Source organism: Pseudophryne corroboree, chromosome 11 (assembly GCF_028390025.1).
Source record: "Pseudophryne corroboree isolate aPseCor3 chromosome 11, aPseCor3.hap2, whole genome shotgun sequence".
Lineage (NCBI taxonomy): Eukaryota > Metazoa > Chordata > Amphibia > Anura > Myobatrachidae > Pseudophryne > Pseudophryne corroboree.
Genome location: NC_086454.1, coordinates 43727416 through 43749276, shown reverse-complemented (window position 1 = coordinate 43749276; position 21861 = coordinate 43727416). Strand labels below are relative to the sequence as shown.

The window sequence follows — 21861 nt, the reverse complement described above, 5'->3', positions numbered from 1 at the left end:
AATCTAGTGTAATAATCAGTGTCACACACAGTGACTGGGTAAGGGCACCACTGGTCCACACATATAATCTAGTGTAATAATCAGTGTCACACACAGTGACTGGGTAAGAGGGCACCGCTGGTCCACACGTGTAATCTAGTGTAATAATCAGTGTCACACACAGTGACTGGGTAAGAGGGCACCACTGGTCCACACGTATAATCTAGTGTAATAATCAGTGTCACACACAGTGACTGGGTAAGAGGGCACCACTGGTCCACACATATAATCTAGTGTAATAATCAGTGTCACACACAGTGACTGGGTAATAGGGCACCACTGGTCCACACGTATAATCTAGTGTAATAATCAGTGTCACACACAGTGACTGGGTAATAGGGCACCACTGGTCCACACGTATAATCTAGTGTAATAATCAGTGTCACACACAGTGACTGGGTAAGGGGGCCCCACTGGTCCACACGTATAATCTAGTGTAATAATCAGTGTCACACACAGTGACTGGGTAAGAGGGCACCACTGGTCCACACGTATAATCTAGTGTAATAATCAGTGTCACACACAGTGACTGGGTAAGGGGGCCCCACTGGTCCACACGTATAATCTAGTGTAATAATCAGTGTCACACACAGTGACTGGGTAAGAGGGTCCCACTGGTCCACACGTATAATCTAGTGTAATAATCAGTGTCACACACAGTGACTGGGTAAGGGCACCACTGGTCCACACGTATAATCTAGTGTAATAATCGGTGTCACACACAGTGACTGGGTAAGGGCACCACTGGTCCACACGTATAATCTAGTGTAATAATCAGTGTCACACACAGTGACTGGGTAAGAGGGCACCACTGGTCCACACATATAATCTAGTGTAATAATCAGTGTCACACACAGTGACTGGGTAAGAGGGCACCACTGGTCCACACATATAATCTAGTGTAATAATCAGTGTCACACACAGTGACTGGGTAAGAGGGCACCACTGGTCCACACGTGTAATCTAGTGTAATAATCAGTGTCACACACAGTGACTGGGTAAGGGCACCACTGGTCCACACGTATAATCTAGTGTAATAATCAGTGTCACACACAGTGACTGGGTAAGAGGGCCCCACTGGTCCACACGTATAATCTAGTGTAATAATCAGTGTCACACACAGTGACTGGGTAAGAGGGCAGCACTGGTCCACACGTGTAATCTAGTGTAATAATCAGTGTCACACACAGTGACTGGGTAAGAGGGCACCACTGGTCCACACGTATAATCTAGTGTAATAATCAGTGTCACACACAGTGACTGGGTAAGGGCACCACTGGTCCACACATATAATCTAGTGTAATAATCAGTGTCACACACAGTGACTGGGTAAGAGGGCACCGCTGGTCCACACGTGTAATCTAGTGTAATAATCAGTGTCACACACAGTGACTGGGTAAGAGGGCACCACTGGTCCACACGTATAATCTAGTGTAATAATCAGTGTCACACACAGTGACTGGGTAAGAGGGCACCACTGGTCCACACGTATAATCTAGTGTAATAATCAGTGTCACACACAGTGACTGGGTAAGGGGGCACCACTGGTCCACACGTATAATCTAGTGTAATAATCAGTGTCACACACAGTGACTGGGTAAGAGGGCAGCACTGGTCCACACGTATAATCTAGTGTAATAATCAGTGTCACACACAGTGACTGGGTAAGAGGGCACCACTGGTCCACACGTATAATCTAGTGTAATAATCAGTGTCACACACAGTGACTGGGTAAGGGGGCACCACTGGTCCACACGTATAATCTAGTGTAATAATCAGTGTCACACACAGTGACTGGGTAAGAGGGCACCACTGGTCCACACGTATAATCTAGTGTAATAATCAGTGTCACACACAGTGACTGGGTAAGGGGGCACCACTGGTCCACACGTATAATCTAGTGTAATAATCAGTGTCACACACAGTGACTGGGTAAGGGGGCACCACTGGTCCACACGTATAATCTAGTGTAATAATCAGTGTCACACACAGTGACTGGGTAAGAGGGCACCACTGGTCCACACATATAATCTAGTGTAATAATCAGTGTCACACACAGTGACTGGGTAAGAGGGCACCACTGGTCCACACATATAATCTAGTGTAATAATCAGTGTCACACACAGTGACTGGGTAAGAGGGCACCACTGGTCCACACGTATAATCTAGTGTAATAATCAGTGTCACACACAGTGACTTGGTAAGGGGGCACCACTGGTCCACACATATAATCTAGTGTAATAATCAGTGTCACACACAGTGACTGGGTAAGGGGGCACCACTGGTCCACACATATAATCTAGTGTAATAATCAGTGTTACACACAGTGACTGGGTAAGAGGGCACCACTGGTCCACACGTATAATCTAGTGTAATAATCAGTGTCACACACAGTGACTGGGTAAGAGGGCAGCACTGGTCCACACGTATAATCTAGTGTAATAATCAGTGTTACACACAGTGACTGGGTAAGAGGGCACCACTGGTCCACACGTATAATCTAGTGTAATAATCAGTGTCACACACAGTGACTGGGTAAGAGGGCACCACTGGTCCACACGTGTAATCTAGTGTAATAATCAGTGTCACACACAGTGACTGGGTAAGAGGGCACCACTGGTCCACACATATAATCTAGTGTAATAATCAGTGTCACACACAGTGACTGGGTAAGGGGGCACCACTGGTCCACACATATAATCTAGTGTAATAATCAGTGTCACACACAGTGACTGGGTAAGGGGTCACCACTGGACCACACGTATAATCTAGTGTAATAATCAGTGTCACACACAGTGACTGGGTAAGGGGTCACCACTGGTCCACACATATAATCTAGTGTAATAATCAGTGTCACACACAGTGACTGGGTAAGAGGGCACCACTGGTCCACACGTATAATCTAGTGTAATAATCAGTGTCACACACAGTGACTGGGTAAGAGGGCACCACTGGTCCACACGTGTAATCTAATGTAATAATCAGTGTCACACACAGTGACTGGGTAAGGGGGCACCACTGGTCCACACGTATAATCTAGTGTAATAATCAGTGTCACACACAGTGACTGGGTAAGGGGGCAGCACTGGTCCACACGTATAATCTAGTGTAATAATCAGTGTCACACACAGTGACTGGGTAAGGGGGCACCACTGGTCCACACGTATAATCTAGTGTAATAATCAGTGTCACACACAGTGACTGGGTAAGGGGGCACCACTGGACCACACGAGTAATCTAGTGTAATAATCAGTGTCACACACAGTGACTGGGTAAGAGGGCACCACTGGTCCACACATATAATCTAGTGTAATAATCAGTGTCACACACAGTGACTGGGTAAGAGGGCACCACTGGTCCACACATATAATCTGGTGTAATAATCAGTGTCACACACAGTGACTGGGTAAGAGGGCACCACTGGTCCACATGTGTAATCTAGTGTAATAATCAGTGTCACACACAGTGACTGGGTAAGAGGGCACCACTGGTCCACACATATAATCTAGTGTAATAATCAGTGTCACACACAGTGACTGGGTAAGAGGGCACCACTGGTCCACACATATAATCTAGTGTAATAATCAGTGTCACACACAGTGACTGGGTAAGGGGGCACCACTGGTCCACACGTGTAATCTAGTGTACTAATCAGTGTCACACACAGTGACTGGGTAAGGGGGCACCACTGGACCACACGTATAATCTAGTGTAATAATCAGTGTCACACACAGTGACTGGGTAAGGGGGCACCACTGGTCCACACATATAATCTAATGTAATAATCAGTGTCACACACAGTGACTGGGTAAGGGGGCACCACTGGTCCACACATATAATCTAGTGTAATAATCAGTGTCACACACAGTGACTGGGTAAGAGGGCACCACTGGTCCACACGTGTAATCTAATGTAATAATCAGTGTCACACACAGTGACTGGGTAAGGGGGCACCACTGGTCCACACGTATAATCTCGTGTAATAATCAGTGTCACACACAGTGACTGGGTAAGGGGGCACCACTGGTCCACACGTATAATCTAGTGTAATAATCAGTGTCACACACAGTGACTGGGTAAGGGGGCACCACTGGTCCACACGTGTAATCTAGTGTAATAATCAGTGTCACACACAGTGACTGGGTAAGAGGGCACCACTGGTCCACACGTATAATCTAGTGTAATAATCAGTGTCACACACAGTGACTGGGTAAGGGGGCACCACTGGTCCACACGTATAATCTAGTGTAATAATCAGTGTCACACACAGTGACTGGGTAAGAGGGCACCACTGGTCCACACGTATAATCTAGTGTAATAATCAGTGTTACACACAGTGACTGGGTAAGAGGGCACCACTGGTCCACACGTATAATCTAGTGTAATAATCAGTGTCACACACAGTGACTGGGTAAGAGGGCAGCACTGGTCCACAAGTATAATCCAGTGTAATAATCAGTGTCACACACAGTGACTGGGTAAGGGGGCACCACTGGTCCACACGTGTAATCTAGTGTAATAATCAGTGTCACACACAGTGACTGGGTAAGAGGGCAGCACTGGTCCACACGTATAATCTAGTGTAATAATCAGTGTCACACACAGTGACTGGGTAAGGGGGCACCACTGGTCCACACATATAATCTAGTGTAATAATCAGTGTCACACACAGTGACTGGGTAAGGGGGCACCACTGGACCACACGTGTAATCTAGTGTAATAATCAGTGTCACACACAGTGACTGGGTAAGGGGGCACCACTGGTCCACACGTGTAATCTAGTGTAATAATCAGTGTCACACACAGTGACTGGGTAAGGGGGCACCACTGGTCCACACGTGTAATCTAGTGTAATAATCAGTGTCACACACAGTGACTGGGTAAGAGGGCAGCACTGGTCCACAAGTATAATCCAGTGTAATAATCAGTGTCACACACAGTGACTGGGTAAGGGGGCACCACTGGACCACACGTGTAATCTAGTGTAATAATCAGTGTCACACACAGTGACTGGGTAAGGGGGCACCACTGGACCACACGTGTAATCTAGTGTAATAATCAGTGTCACACACAGTGACTGGGTAAGGGGGCACCACTGGTCCACACGTATAATCTAATGTAATAATCAGTGTCACACACAGTGACTGGGTAAGAGGGCAGCACTGGTCCACAAGTATAATCCAGTGTAATAATCAGTGTCACACACAGTGACTGGGTAAGGGGGCACCACTGGTCCACACGTGTAATCTAGTGTAATAATCAGTGTCACACACAGTGACTGGGTAAGAGGGCAGCACTGGTCCACACGTATAATCTAGTGTAATAATCAGTGTCACACACAGTGACTGGGTAAGGGGGCACCACTGGACCACACGTGTAATCTAGTGTAATAATCAGTGTCACACACAGTGACTGGGTAAGGGGTCACCACTGGTCCACACGTATAATCTAGTGTAATAATCAGTGTCACACACAGTGACTGGGTAAGGGGGCACCACTGGTCCACACATATAATCTAATGTAATAATCAGTGTCACACACAGTGACTGGGTAAGGGGGCACCACTGGTCCACACGTATAATCTAGTGTAATAATCAGTGTCACACACAGTGACTGGGTAAGGGGGCACCACTGGTCCACACGTATAATCTAGTGTAATAATCAGTGTCACACACAGTGACTGGGTAAGAGGGCACCACTGGTCCACACATATAATCTAATGTAATATTCAGTGTCACACACAGTGACTGGGTAAGGGGGCACCACTGGTCCACACGTATAATCTAGTGTAATAATCAGTGTCACACACAGTGACTGGGTAAGGGGTCACCACTGGTCCACACGTATAATCTAGTGTAATAATCAGTGTCACACACAGTGACTGGGTAAGGGGGCACCACTGGTCCACACATATAATCTAGTGTAATAATCAGTGTCACACACAGTGACTGGGTAAGGGGGCACCACTGGTCCACACATATAATCTAGTGTAATAATCAGTGTCACACACAGTGACTGGGTAAGGGGGCACCACTGGTCCACACATATAATCTAATGTAATAATCAGTGTCACACACAGTGACTGGGTAAGGGGGCACCACTGGTCCACACGTATAATCTAGTGTAATAATCAGTGTCGTAGTGTAATAATCAGTGTCACACACAGTGACTGGGTAAGAGGTTACCACTGGTCCACACGTATAATCTAGTGTAATAATCAGTGTCACACACAGTGACTGGGTAAGGGGTCACGACTGGTCCACACGTATAATCTAGTGTAATAATCAGTGTCACACACAGTGACTGGGTAAGGGGGCACCACTGGACCACACGTATAATATAGTGTATTAATCAGTGTCACACACAGTGACTGGGTAAGGGGTCACGACTGGTCCACACGTATAATCTAGTGTAATAATCAGTGTCACACACAGTGACTGGGTAAGGGGGCACCACTGGACCACACGTATAATATAGTGTATTAATCAGTGTCACACACAGTGACTGGGTAAGGGGGCACCACTGGTCCACACATATAATCTAATGAATAATCAGTGTCACACACAGTGATTGGGTAAAACGGCACCACTGGTCCACACATATAATCTAGTGTAATAATCAGTGTCACACACAGTGACTGGGTAAGAGGGCACCACTGGTCCACACGTATAATCTAGTGTAATAATCGGTGTCACACACAGTGACTGGGTAAGGGGGCACCTCTGGACCACATGTATAATCTAGTGTAATAATCTGTGTCACACACAGTGACTGGGTAAGGGGGCACCACTGGTCCACACATATAATCTAGTGTAATAATCAGTGTCACACACAGTGACTGGGTAAGGGGGCACCACTGGTCCACACGTGTAATCTAGTGTAATAATCAGTGTCACACACAGTGACTGGGTAAGGGGTCACCACTGGTCCACACGTGTAATTTAGTGTAATAATCAGTGTCACACACAGTGACTGGGTAAGAGGGCACCGCTGGTCCACACGTATAATCTAATGTAATAATCAGTGTCACACACAGTGACTGGGTAAGGGGGCACCACTGGTCCACACATATAATCTAGTGTAATAATCAGTGTCACACACAGTGACTGGGTAAGAGGGCACCACTAGTCCACACATATAATCTAGTGTAATAATCAGTGTCACACACAGTGACTGGGTAAGAGGGCACCACTGGTCCACACATATAATCTAATGTAATAATCAGTGTCACACACAGTGACTGGGTAAGGGGGCACCACTAGTCCACACATATAATCTAGTGTAATAATCAGTGTCACACACAGTGACTGGGTAAGAGGGCACCACTGGTCCACACGTGTAATCTAATGTAATAATCAGTGTCACACACAGTGACTGAGTAAGAGGGCACCACTGGTCCACACGTATAATCTAGTGTAATAATCAGTGTCACACACAGTGACTGGGTAAGGGGGCACCACTGGTCCACACGTATAATCTAGTGTAATAATCAGTGTCACACACAGTGACTGGGTAAGAGGGCACCACTGGTCCACACATATAATCTAGTGTAATAATCAGTGTCACACACAGTGACTGGGTAAGGGGGCACCACTGGTCCACACGTATAATCTAGTGTAATAATCAGTGTCACACACAGTGACTGGGTAAGGGGGCACCACTGGTCCACACGTGTAATCTAGTGTACTAATCAGTGTCACACACAGTGACTGGGTAAGGGGGCAGCACTGGTCCACACGTATAATCTAGTGTAATAATCAGTGTCACACACAGTGACTGGGTAAGGGGGCACCACTGGTCCACACGTGTAATCTAGTGTACTAATCAGTGTCACACAGTGACTGGGTAAGGGGGCACCACTTGTCCACACATATAATCTAATGTAATAATCAGTGTCACACACAGTGACTGGGTAAGGGGGCACCACTGGTCCACACATATAATCTAGTGTAATAATCAGTGTCACACACAGTGACTGGGTAAGGGGGCACCACTGGACCACACGTGTAATCTAGTGTAATAATCAGTGTCACACACAGTGACTGAATAAGGGGGCACCACTGGTCCACACGTGTAATCTAGTGTAATAATCAGTGTCACACACAGTGACTGGGTAAGGGGGCACCACTGGTCCACACATATAATCTAATGTAATAATCAGTGTCACACACAGTGACTGGGTAAGAGGGCAGCACTGGTCCACACGTATAATCTAGTGTAATAATCAGTGTCACACACAGTGACTGGGTAAGGGGGCACCACTGGTCCACACGTGTAATCTAGTATAATAATCAGTGTCACACACAGTGACTGGGTAAGGGGGCACCACTGGTCCACACATATAATCTAATGTAATAATCAGTGTCACACACAGTGACTGGGTAAGGGGGCACCACTGGTCCACACGTATAATCTAGTGTAATAATCAGTGTCACACACAGTGACTGGGTAAGGGGGCACCACTGGTCCACACATATAATCTAGTGTAATAATCAGTGTCACACACAGTGACTGGGTAAGGGGGCACCACTGGTCCACACGTGTAATCTAGTGTAATAATCAGTGTCACACACAGTGACTGGGTAAGGGGGCACCACTGGTCCACACGTGTAATCTAGTGTAATAATCAGTGTCACACACAGTGACTGGGTAAGGGGGCACCACTGGTCCACACGTATAATCTAGTGTAATAATCAGTGTCGTAGTGTAATAATCAGTGTCACACACAGTGACTGGGTAAGGGGGCACCACTGGTCCACACGTATAATCTAGTGTAATAATCAGTGTCACACACAGTGACTGGGTAAGGGGTCACCACTGGTCCACACGTATAATCTAGTGTAATAATCAGTGTCACACACAGTGACTGGGTAAGGGGGCACCACTGGACCACACGTATAATATAGTGTATTAATCAGTGTCACACACAGTGACTGGGTAAGGGGGCACCACTGGTCCACACATATAATCTAGTGTAATAATCAGTGTCACACACAGTGACTGGGTAAGAGGGCACCACTGGTCCACACGTATAATCTAGTGTAATAATCAGTGTCACACACAGTGACTGGGTAAGAGGGCACCACTGGTCCACACGTATAATATAGTGTATTAATCAGTGTCACACACAGTGACTGGGTAAGGGGGCACCACTGGTCCACACGTATAATATAGTGTATTAATCAGTGTCACACACAGTGACTGGGTAAGGGGGCACCACTGGTCCACACGTATAATCTAGTGTAATAATCAGTGTCACACACAGTGACTGGGTAAGAGGGCACCACTGGTCCACACGTATAATCTAGTATAATAATCAGTGTCACACACAGTGACTGGGTAAGAGGGCACCACTGGTCCACACGTATAATCTAGTATAATAATCAGTGTCACACACAGTGACTGGGTAAGGGGTCACGACTGGTCCACACGTATAATCTAGTGTAATAATCAGTGTCACACACAGTGACTGGGTAAGGGGGCACCACTGGTCCACACGTATAATCTAGTGTAATAATCAGTGTCACATACAGTGACTGGGTAAGAGGGCACCACTGGTCCACACGTATAATCTAGTGTAATAATCAGTGTCACACACAGTGACTGGGTAAGGGGGCACCACTGGTCCACACGTATAATCTAGTGTAATAATCAGTGTCACACACAGTGACTGGGTAAGGGGGCACCACTGGTCCACACGTATAATCTAGTGTAATAATCAGTGTCACACACAGTGACTGGGTAAGGGGGCACCACTGGTCCACACGTGTAATCTAGTATAATAATCAGTGTCACACACAGTGACTGGGTAAGAGGGCAGCACTGGTCCACACGTATAATCTAGTGTAATAATCAGTGTCACACACAGTGACTGGGTAAGGGGGCACCACTGGTCCACACGTATAATCTAGTGTAATAATCAGTGTCACACACAGTGACTGGGTAAGGGGGCACCACTGGTCCACACGTGTAATCTAGTGTACTAATCAGTGTCACACAGTGACTGGGTAAGGGGGCACCACTTGTCCACACATATAATCTAATGTAATAATCAGTGTCACACACAGTGACTGGGTAAGGGGGCACCACTGGTCCACACATATAATCTAGTGTAATAATCAGTGTCACACACAGTGACTGGGTAAGGGGGCACCACTGGACCACACGTGTAATCTAGTGTAATAATCAGTGTCACACACAGTGACTGAATAAGGGGGCACCACTGGTCCACACGTGTAATCTAGTGTAATAATCAGTGTCACACACAGTGACTGGGTAAGGGGGCACCACTGGTCCACACATATAATCTAATGTAATAATCAGTGTCACACACAGTGACTGGGTAAGAGGGCAGCACTGGTCCACACGTATAATCTAGTGTAATAATCAGTGTCACACACAGTGACTGGGTAAGGGGGCACCACTGGTCCACACGTGTAATCTAGTATAATAATCAGTGTCACACACAGTGACTGGGTAAGGGGGCACCACTGGTCCACACATATAATCTAATGTAATAATCAGTGTCACACACAGTGACTGGGTAAGGGGGCACCACTGGTCCACACGTATAATCTAGTGTAATAATCAGTGTCACACACAGTGACTGGGTAAGGGGGCACCACTGGTCCACACATATAATCTAGTGTAATAATCAGTGTCACACACAGTGACTGGGTAAGGGGGCACCACTGGTCCACACGTGTAATCTAGTGTAATAATCAGTGTCACACACAGTGACTGGGTAAGGGGGCACCACTGGTCCACACGTGTAATCTAGTGTAATAATCAGTGTCACACACAGTGACTGGGTAAGGGGGCACCACTGGTCCACACGTATAATCTAGTGTAATAATCAGTGTCGTAGTGTAATAATCAGTGTCACACACAGTGACTGGGTAAGGGGGCACCACTGGTCCACACGTATAATCTAGTGTAATAATCAGTGTCACACACAGTGACTGGGTAAGGGGTCACCACTGGTCCACACGTATAATCTAGTGTAATAATCAGTGTCACACACAGTGACTGGGTAAGGGGGCACCACTGGACCACACGTATAATATAGTGTATTAATCAGTGTCACACACAGTGACTGGGTAAGGGGGCACCACTGGTCCACACATATAATCTAGTGTAATAATCAGTGTCACACACAGTGACTGGGTAAGAGGGCACCACTGGTCCACACGTATAATCTAGTGTAATAATCAGTGTCACACACAGTGACTGGGTAAGAGGGCACCACTGGTCCACACGTATAATATAGTGTATTAATCAGTGTCACACACAGTGACTGGGTAAGGGGGCACCACTGGTCCACACGTATAATATAGTGTATTAATCAGTGTCACACACAGTGACTGGGTAAGGGGGCACCACTGGTCCACACGTATAATCTAGTGTAATAATCAGTGTCACACACAGTGACTGGGTAAGAGGGCACCACTGGTCCACACGTATAATCTAGTATAATAATCAGTGTCACACACAGTGACTGGGTAAGAGGGCACCACTGGTCCACACGTATAATCTAGTATAATAATCAGTGTCACACACAGTGACTGGGTAAGGGGTCACGACTGGTCCACACGTATAATCTAGTGTAATAATCAGTGTCACACACAGTGACTGGGTAAGGGGGCACCACTGGTCCACACGTATAATCTAGTGTAATAATCAGTGTCACATACAGTGACTGGGTAAGAGGGCACCACTGGTCCACACGTATAATCTAGTGTAATAATCAGTGTCACACACAGTGACTGGGTAAGGGGGCACCACTGGTCCACACGTATAATCTAGTGTAATAATCAGTGTCACACACAGTGACTGGGTAAGGGGGCACCACTGGTCCACACGTATAATCTAGTGTAATAATCAGTGTCACACACAGTGACTGGGTAAGGGGGCACCACTGGTCCACACGTGTAATCTAGTATAATAATCAGTGTCACACACAGTGACTGGGTAAGAGGGCAGCACTGGTCCACACGTATAATCTAGTGTAATAATCAGTGTCACACACAGTGACTGGGTAAGAGGGCACCACTGGTCCACACGTATAATCTAATGTAATAATCAGTGTCACACACAGTGACTGGGTAAGAGGGCACCACTGGTCCACACATATAATCTAATGTAATAATCAGTGTCACACACAGTGACTGGGTAAGAGGGCAGCACTGGTCCACACGTATAATCTAGTGTAATAATCAGTGTCACACACAGTGACTGGGTAAGGGGGCACCACTGGTCCACACGTATAATCTAGTGTAATAATCAGTGTCACACACAGTGACTGGGTAAGAGGGCACCACTGGTCCACACATATAATCTAATGTAATAATCAGTGTCACACACAGTGACTGGGTAAGGGGGCACCACTGGTCCACACGTATAATCTAGTGTAATAATTAGTGTCACACACAGTGACTGGGTAAGGGGTCACCACTGGTCCACACGTATAATCTAGTGTAATAATCAATGTCACATACAGTGACTGGGTAAGGGGGCACCACTGGTCCACATGAATAATCTAGTGTAATAATCAGTGTCACACACAGTGACTGGGTAAGGGGGCACCACTGGTCCACACATATAATCTAGTGTAATAATCAATGTCACATACACAGTGACTGGGTAATAGGGCACCACTGGTCCACATGAATAATCTAGTGTAATAATCAGTGTCACACACAGTGACTGGGTAAGGGGGCACCACTGGTCCACACATATAATCTAGTGTAATAATCAGTGTCACACACAGTGACTGGGTAAGGGGGCACCACTGGTCCACACATATAATCTAGTGTAATAATCAGTGTCACACACAGTGACTGGGTAAGAGGGCACCACTGGTCCACACGTGTAATCTAGTGTAATAATCAGTGTCACACACAGTGACTGGGTAAGAGGGCACCACTGGTCCACACGTGTAATCTAGTGTAATAATCAGTGTCACACACAGTGACTGGGTAAGGGGTCACCACTGGTCCACACGTGTAATCTAGTGTAATAATCAGTGTCACACACAGTGACTGGGTAAGGGGGCACCACTTGTCCACACGTGTAATCTAGTGTAATAATCAGTGTCACACACAGTGACTGGGTAAGAGGGCACCACTGGTCCACACATATAATCTAGTGTAATAATCAGTGTCACACACAGTGACTGGGTAAGAGGGCACCACTGGTCCACACATATAATCTAATGTAATAATCAGTGTCACACACAGTGACTGGGTAAGAGGGCACCACTGGTCCACACGTGTAATCTAGTGTAATAATCAGTGTCACACACAGTGACTGGGTAAGGGGTCACCACTGGTCCACACGTGTAATCTAGTGTAATAATCAGTGTCACACACAGTGACTGGGTAAGAGGGCACCGCTGGTCCACACGTGTAATCTAGTGTAATAATCAGTGTCACACACAGTGACTGGGTAAGAGGGCACCACTGGTCCACACGTATAATCTAGTGTAATAATCAGTGTCACACACAGTGACTGGGTAAGAGGGCACCACTGGTCCACACGTGTAATCTAGTGTAATAATCAGTGTCACACACAGTGACTGGGTAAGAGGGCACCACTGGTCCACACGTGTTATCTAGTGTAATAATCAGTGTCACACACAGTGACTGGGTAAGAGGGCACCACTGGTCCACACGTATAATCTAGTGTAATAATCAGTGTCACACACAGTGACTGGGTAAGAGGGCACCACTGGTCCACACGTATAATCTAGTGTAATAATCAGTGTCACACACAGTGACTGGGTAAGAGGTTACCACTGGTCCACACGTATAATCTAGTGTAATAATCAGTGTCACACACAGTGACTGGGTAAGGGGGCACCACTGGTCCACACATATAATCTAGTATAATAATCAGTGTCACACACAGTGACTGGGTAAGAGGTTACCACTGGTCCACACGTATAATCTAGTGTAATAATCAGTGTCACACACAGTGACTGGGTAAGAGGGCACCACTGGTCCACACGTATAATCTAGTGTAATAATCAGTGTCACACACAGTGACTGGGTAAGAGGGCACCACTGGTCCACACATATAATCTAGTGTAATAATCAGTGTCACACACAGTGACTGGGTAAGAGGGCACCACTGGTCCACACGTATAATCTAGTGTAATAATCAGTGTCACACACAGTGACTGGGTAAGGGGGCACCACTGGTCCACACATATAATCTAGTATAATAATCAGTGTCACACACAGTGACTGGGTAAGAGGTTACCACTGGTCCACACGTATAATCTAGTGTAATAATCAGTGTCACACACAGTGACTGGGTAAGAGGGCACCACTGGTCCACACGTATAATCTAGTGTAATAATCAGTGTCACACACAGTGACTGGGTAAGAGGTTACCACTGGTCCACACGTATAATCTAGTGTAATAATCAGTGTCACACACAGTGACTGGGTAAGGGGGCACCACTGGTCCACACGTATAATCTAGTGTAATAATCAGTGTCACACACAGTGACTGGATAAGGGGTCACCACTGGTCCACACATATAATCTAGTGTAATAATCAGTGTCACACACAGTGACTGGGTAAGAGGGCACCACTGGTCCACACGTATAATCTAGTATAATAATCAGTGTCACACACAGTGACTGGGTAATAGGGCACCACTGGTCCACACATATAATCTAGTGTAATAATCCGTGTCACACACAGTGACTGGGTAATAGGGCACCACTGGTCCACACATATAATCTAGTATAATAATCAGTGTCACACACAGTGACTGGGTAAGAGGGCACCACTGGTCCACACATATAATCTAGTGTAATAATCAGTGTCACACACAGTGACTGGGTAAGAGGGCACCACTGGTCCACACATATAATCTAGTGTAATAATCAGTGTCACACACAGTGACTGGGTAAGGGGGCACCACTGGTCCACACATATAATCTAGTGTAATAATCAGTGTCACACACAGTGACTGGGTAAGAGGGCACCACTGGTCCACACATATAATCTAGTGTAATAATCAGTGTCACACACAGTGACTGGGTAAGGGGGCACCACTGGTCCACACGTATAATCTAATGTAATAATCAGTGTCACACACAGTGACTGGGTAATAGGGCACCACTGGTCCACACATATAATCTAGTGTAATAATCAGTGTCACACACAGTGACTGGGTAAGGGGGCACCACTGGTCCACACATATAATCTAGTGTAATAATCAGTGTCACACACAGTGACTGGGTAAGAGGGCACCACTGGTCCACACATATAATCTAGTATAATAATCAGTGTCACACACAGTGACTGGATAAGGGGTCACCACTGGTCCACACGTATAATCTAGTATAATAATCAGTGTCACACACAGTGACTGGGTAATAGGGCACCACTGGTCCACACATATAATCTAGTATAATAATCAGTGTCACACACAGTGACTGGGTAAGGGGGCACCACTGGTCCACACATATAATCTAGTGTAATAATCAGTGTCACACACAGTGACTGGGTAAGAGGGCACCACTGGTCCACACATATAATCTAGTATAATAATCAGTGTCACACACAGTGACTGGATAAGGGGTCACCACTGGTCCACACGTATAATCTAGTATAATAATCAGTGTCACACACAGTGACTGGGTAATAGGGCACCACTGGTCCACACATATAATCTAGTATAATAATCAGTGTCACACACAGTGACTGGGTAAGAGGTTACCACTGGTCCACACGTATAATCTAGTGTAATAATCAGTGTCAATGTGACTGTGTAAGGGGGCACCACTGTTTCTACATAGATCATTCAGTGTAATAATTAGTATAGGGGCACCAGAATGTTTAGAGGTTGGGGGAGGGGGACACAAAAAAAATTGACATGTTAGCACTCCCCTTGCCTTGGTGCGGGGAAGCGCTTACCAACGGATCCCCGCGGTGACTTCTCCTTTAAAAGCTATGCCTCCGCAGCGTGCTGTGCCCTGTGCTCTGTCCTAGCCGGCTGTTCACAGATGCATTACTGCTGCCAGTAATGCATCTGTAAAGTGCCGGCTAGGACAGTGCATGGGGCACAGCACGCTGCGGAGGCATAGCTTTTAAAGGAGAAGTCACCGCGGGGTCAAGCGCTCCCCCTATGTCTCTGTCATATTTGGGGGGAGGGGGCATATTTCAGACCAGTTTATTGTGTCCAGATATCTGTGGTTTTGTTGTGATACCAGTATACTCTGTATGTCTGGACTCTTGCAGATCATTGCAATGAAGGACGGGACTATCCAGAGGGAAGGGACTCTGAAGGACATCCAGAACTCTGACCCGGAGCTGTATGAACACTGGAAGACACTGATGAATCGCCAGGACCAGGAGCTGGAGAAGGTGCGTCCAGCTTATTATTACTATTTATTCACAGGGGAACAGGGGAAACCACCAGTGGGCCCACCTCCTGCTCTAGGGATCAGGTTCCTAACTGTGTACCTAAATTACTCATTATATATGTTACCTTACACTGCACAGGACTATGGCGTATTTTCTACAGTGCATTGCTGTTATTAATCTGGTACATTATCATGCATGCACCAGCAGTATTTACTATATATATATATATATATATATATATATATATATAATATATTTATCAAGGGACCATACACTCTATAATGGTTAGCCAAGCCCCTGTGGTAACTGACCACACCCCCTCTGGAGATTGGCCACACCCCTAAACATGGGCCCCTAACACTGCATTTCCCGGGTGGGCCCTTCATGCCCCAGTCCAGGGGTGGGGAACCTCCGGCCCGCGGGCCGTATACGTTTGGTCCGGCCCACCAGCTGGTGTCAGTGAGACACGCTGCCGCTCAGTCCGGCGGCAGCGTGTCTCAGCTGTCAGAACAGGGAGACGGAGGAGCAGCGGCGTGTAGTACTTCAAACCAGCCGCCGGTCCGTGAGCCAATCAGAGCTCGCGGACCGGCAGCCAATCAGGAGCCGCGGCTGCCGGTCCGCGAGCTCTGATTGGCTCTCGAACCGGCGGCTGGTTTGAAGTACTACACGGCGCCGCCGCTCCCACCCGACAGCCGCGCTCTCCTCCGTGTCTCACGGTAAGCAGCACGGAGGGGAGGGGGGAGGGCATCTGCATACCTGGCACTGTGGGGGGCATTTGTATACCTGGCACTGTGGGGTCATCTGTATACCTGGCACTGTGGGGGCATCTGCATACCTGGCACTGTGGGGGCATCTGTATTCCTGGCACTGTGGGGGGCATTTGTATACCTGGCACTGTGGGGTCATCTGTATACCTGGCACTGTGGGGGCATCTGCATACATGACACTGTGGGGGCATCTGTATACCTGGCACTGTGGGGGGCATGTGTATACCTGGCACTGTGGGGTCATCTGTATACCTGGCACTGTGGGGGCATCTGCATACCTGGCACTGTGGGGGCATCTGTACCTGGCACTGTGGTGGGCATTTGTATACCTGGCACTGTGGGGTCATCTGTATACCTGGCACTGTGGGGTCATCTGTATACCTGGCACTGTGGGGGCATCTGTATACCAGGCACTGTGGGGGGCATTTGTATACCTGGCACTGTGGGGGCATCTGTATACCTGGCACTGTGAGGGGCATTTGTATACCTGGAACTGTGGGGGGCATATGTATACCTGCCACTGTGGGGGCAATTGTGGATCTGGCACCGCACTATTGGGGGCATATGTGTATCACGTCCCATTTTAACTGGCCACACCCATTTTTTTGGCGCGTACCTCTAAGGGGCAGACCTACTGGGGGGCAGGGTAATTTTTTAAGTTGAGAATTTTTGTATGGCCCCCGAAGGATTTTATAAATATCCAAATGGCCCTAGGTAGAAAAAAGGTTCCCCACCCCTGCCCCAGTCCGACACTGCACAGAACCAGACACCACGTTTCATCTAGTCACATATGTAAAAGCTACTCTACAGTATGTTACATATGCATCTCTAGTATTATTACTATTGGTTTGTTATGCTCTGCAGCTCCAGACAGTGGGGATACACCAGTGACATAAAACAGGAGTGAAAGCAGTTGTATCTAGCGAGTGTGAGCAAACTGGGCATGCTCTGTAGCAAACATGTTCTACTTTGCAGGAGCAGATCAAGAGAGAGGAGGCACCGTGTACAGCCTCCGTGCGCCCCCACTGTCCTCTCTCGCCGGTTCATGTCCTCAGGAGACTCTGGCACTGCATCTGTCTCCGGAAAGATGGGGGCCATTTTCCCAGTGATTTCTGTAGTGTGCATGCACAGGTCTCTGAATACATGGCGCCTGCAGAAATGGCTGCTTTGGGTGTCCGCTGGGCTACGCTAGGCAGAGAATTGCATTGTGGGTGTGTAGCCATTCTGAGTTGTGCCTATGACAGGGTAGATGCCTACTTCAGCTGTATCTCTCACCCTTATCATGGTCAAGTTCTGATACCAGTGATCATGCCTACGGTTGCGGACAGAGAAGGTGGGGTGGTGCAATGTGTACAATCTACATTCATTATGCTCACAAAGCCACCTTCTGCTGCAGATCCGCTCCCTCAGTCCTTACAGTGGTTGTGGGGGTTTTTTGTATTGTTTATTGAAAGGAGCAAGAGATACAAACATAGTAAATCTCAATTGTCAGTGCAATACAGAAACAAGAAGCGTAAGGAAAGTAGGATTGGCCCATGTGACTCACAGAACCAAAGAAATAATCGCCATTATTATCAACCATAAATAGCCGTGAGCAAATCGTGTCTTATGGTGTGTACACATGGTGAGATTTTTTCTTTCGATTTTGACTATGTAGTCAAGATCGCAAGAAAAGTTAGTGCAAATTGCAAGGTGTTATGCCACTTGCGATCCCGATGCGCGGTCCCGTCAGGTCGGCATCACAAGAAAAGATAGACTGTGCAGGCAAGTCAATCCTTGCTAGATCGGTGTACTATCTAGTTCATCTCACATGTCAATGACATCTCACATAAGCCAAAATCTCACATAAGCCAAAATCGTAAGCACACATAGTCCATATCTCAAGAAAAGTTAGTCAAAATCGGTGCTATCTGGGCTCCGGGTAGTTCAAGAGAAATCACAAAGTTAATATCGGGCATAGCAAGGATCTCACCGTGTGTACACACCATTAGGGTTGCAGTGTGCTGGTGGTGAGAGCACAGCATCTGCTGACCATACATGGTTATATCATAACGGAGGGGTCCCATTAGATTGAGTCTTAAGGTTATACCATGTCGTTGGTTGTATCACTGTTCTAAGGGTGCACCTAATCCCAGGTGGTAAGGTGGTTGTCTCTATTTTATTGTATCCATTATAAAATATTTCTGCGGATATACAAAGCCAACATGCAGCAACATACCTCTGTTCATTAGTATCAAAGTGTCTGTCCACTCACCCCTACCAAAGATCGACGTCTCCCAGCCACACTTTTCCCATTTGCAGGCACCCCCCCCCCCCCCCCTCTGTGGAATGCCCTCCCTCTCACAGGAAACCCCCCATCTTCAGGCAGTCTATATTTCATACCCACCCTTATTAGTCACTTCTACCTATCACCCCTTTATGTATTCTACAATATTAACCCCCATATATTCTATTCTAGATGATTAGCTCCCCTCTATTACAATCTAGCCAAATACCACCCCTCTCTATTGTAATATACCCAATTACCATCCCGCTACAGTATCTATTCTACCCAATTACTACCCCTCTACAGTATTCTACCCGAATGCCGCCTCTCCTAGTCTACCCATTTACCACCCCTCAAATGTATTCTACCTAATTACCACCCCTCTATTCTCTTCTACCCAGGTACTGCTTGTCTATTCTACCCAATTACCACCCTGTATTCTATTCAGCTCAATTACCGACCGTCTATTCTATTCACCCCATTTACCGCCCTCTATTCTATTCTGCGCCGTTACCACCCCTCTGTTTTATTATACCCAGTTACTGCTCCTCTATTTTATGCTATCCAATTACCCCCTTCTATTCTATCCGATTACCGCCCCTCTATTCTATTCACCCCATTTACCACCCCTCTATTCTGTTCTACCCCGTTACCACCCCTCTATTTTATTCCACCCAGTTACCGCTCCTCTATTTTATGCTATACAATTACCCCTCCCCCTTCTATTCTATCCGATTACCGCCCCTCCGTTCTGTGGTACCCATTTACCGCCCTCTATCAGCAATTATTTTGAAGCCTCTATCACAGTACATGTGTACAGTTCTTTCTCTTTCTGTAGTCCAACAATTCTCTGACCCTCAGACCAGCGTCACTGTGTGCTCATAGCAGCACTATTTGCTTTTTCAGTCTCGTCTCCTGTTCTTATATTTACCATGTTCCCATCTCCCTAGCAGTGGGCGTCGTTGCGATACCACTGCAAAACCCTGCAACCACAGGCACAACCCAGCGTATGATGGGCCAAAAATACTATAGACTATAGTGCACAGGTGAGGGTGAAATATTCTATAGTGCACAGGTGAGGGTAAGATAGGGTATAGGGCACAGGTGAGGGTGAGATAAGGCACAGGTGAGGGTGAGATAGGGTATAGGGCACAGGTGAGGGTGAGATAGGGTATAGGGCACAGGTGAGGGTGAGATAAGGCACAGGTGAGGGTGAGATAGGGTATAGGGCACAGGTGAGGGTGAGATAGGGTATAGGGCACAGGTGAGGGTGAGATAAGGCACAGGTGAGGGTGAGATAGGGTATAGGGCACAGGTGAGGGTGAGATAGGGTATAGGGCACAGGTGAGGGTGAGATAGGGTATAGTGCACAGGTGAGGGTGAGATAGGGTATAGGGCACAGGTGAGGGCGAGATAGGGTATAGGACACAAGTGAAGATGAGATAGGTTATAGGGCACAGGTGAGGGTGAGATAGTGTATAGGGCACAGGTGAGGGTGAGATAGGGTATAGGGCCAAGATGAGGGTGAGATAGGGTATAGTGCACAGGTGAGGGTGAGATAGGGTATAGGGCACAGCTGAGGGTGAGATAGGGCACAGGTTAGGGTGAGACAGGGTATAGGGCACAGGTGAGGGTGAGATAGGGCACAGGTTAGGGTGAGATAGGGTATAGTGCACAGGTGAGGGTGAGATGGGGCACAGGTGAGGGTGAGATAGGGTACAGGTGAGGGTGAGATAGGGTATAGTGCACAGGTGAGGGCGAGATAGGGTATAGGACACAAGTGAAGATGAGATAGGGTATAGGGCACAGGTGAGGGTGAGATAGTGTATAGGGCACAGGTGAGGGTGAGATAGGGCACAGGTGAGGGTGAGATAGGGTATAGGGCACAGATGAGGGTGAGATAGGGTATAGGGCCAAGATGAGGGTGAGATAGGGTATAGTGCACAGGTGAGGGTGAGATAGGGTATAGGGCACAGCTGAGGGTGAGATAGGGCACAGGTTAGGGTGAGATAGGGTATAGGGCACAGGTGAGGGTGAGATAGGGCACAGGTTAGGGTGAGATAGGGTATAGTGCACAGGTGAGAGTGAGATAGGGTATAGGGCACAGGTGAGGGTGAGATAGGGTACAGGTGAGATAGGGTATAGTGCACAGGTGAGGGCGAGATAGGGTATAGGACACAAGTGAAGATGAGATAGGGTATAGGGCACAGGTGAGGGTGAGATAGTGTATAGGGCACAGGTGAGGGTGAGATAGGGCACAGGTGAGGGTGAGATAGGGTATAGGGCACAGATGAGGGTGAGATGGGGTATAGTGCACAGGTGAGGGTGAGATAGGGTATAGGGCCAAGATGAGGGTGAGATAGGGTATAGGGCACAGGTCAGGGTGAGATAAGGCACAGGTGAGGG

The 21861-nt window shown here is 47.3% G+C and overlaps 1 protein-coding gene across 4 annotated transcripts in view; it reads left to right on the top strand.

Moving 5' to 3' along the window:
* Positions 1-21861, top strand: part of ABCC8 (ATP binding cassette subfamily C member 8) — a 254803-nt gene that overhangs the window by 169677 nt on the left and 63265 nt on the right. For all 4 annotated transcript variants that reach the window (XM_063944092.1, XM_063944091.1, XM_063944093.1 and 1 more), the window contains one exon: positions 16297-16422. In XM_063944092.1, coding sequence (XP_063800162.1) covers positions 16297-16422 — 126 coding nt within the window. The remainder of the gene's footprint in view (positions 1-16296; positions 16423-21861) is intronic.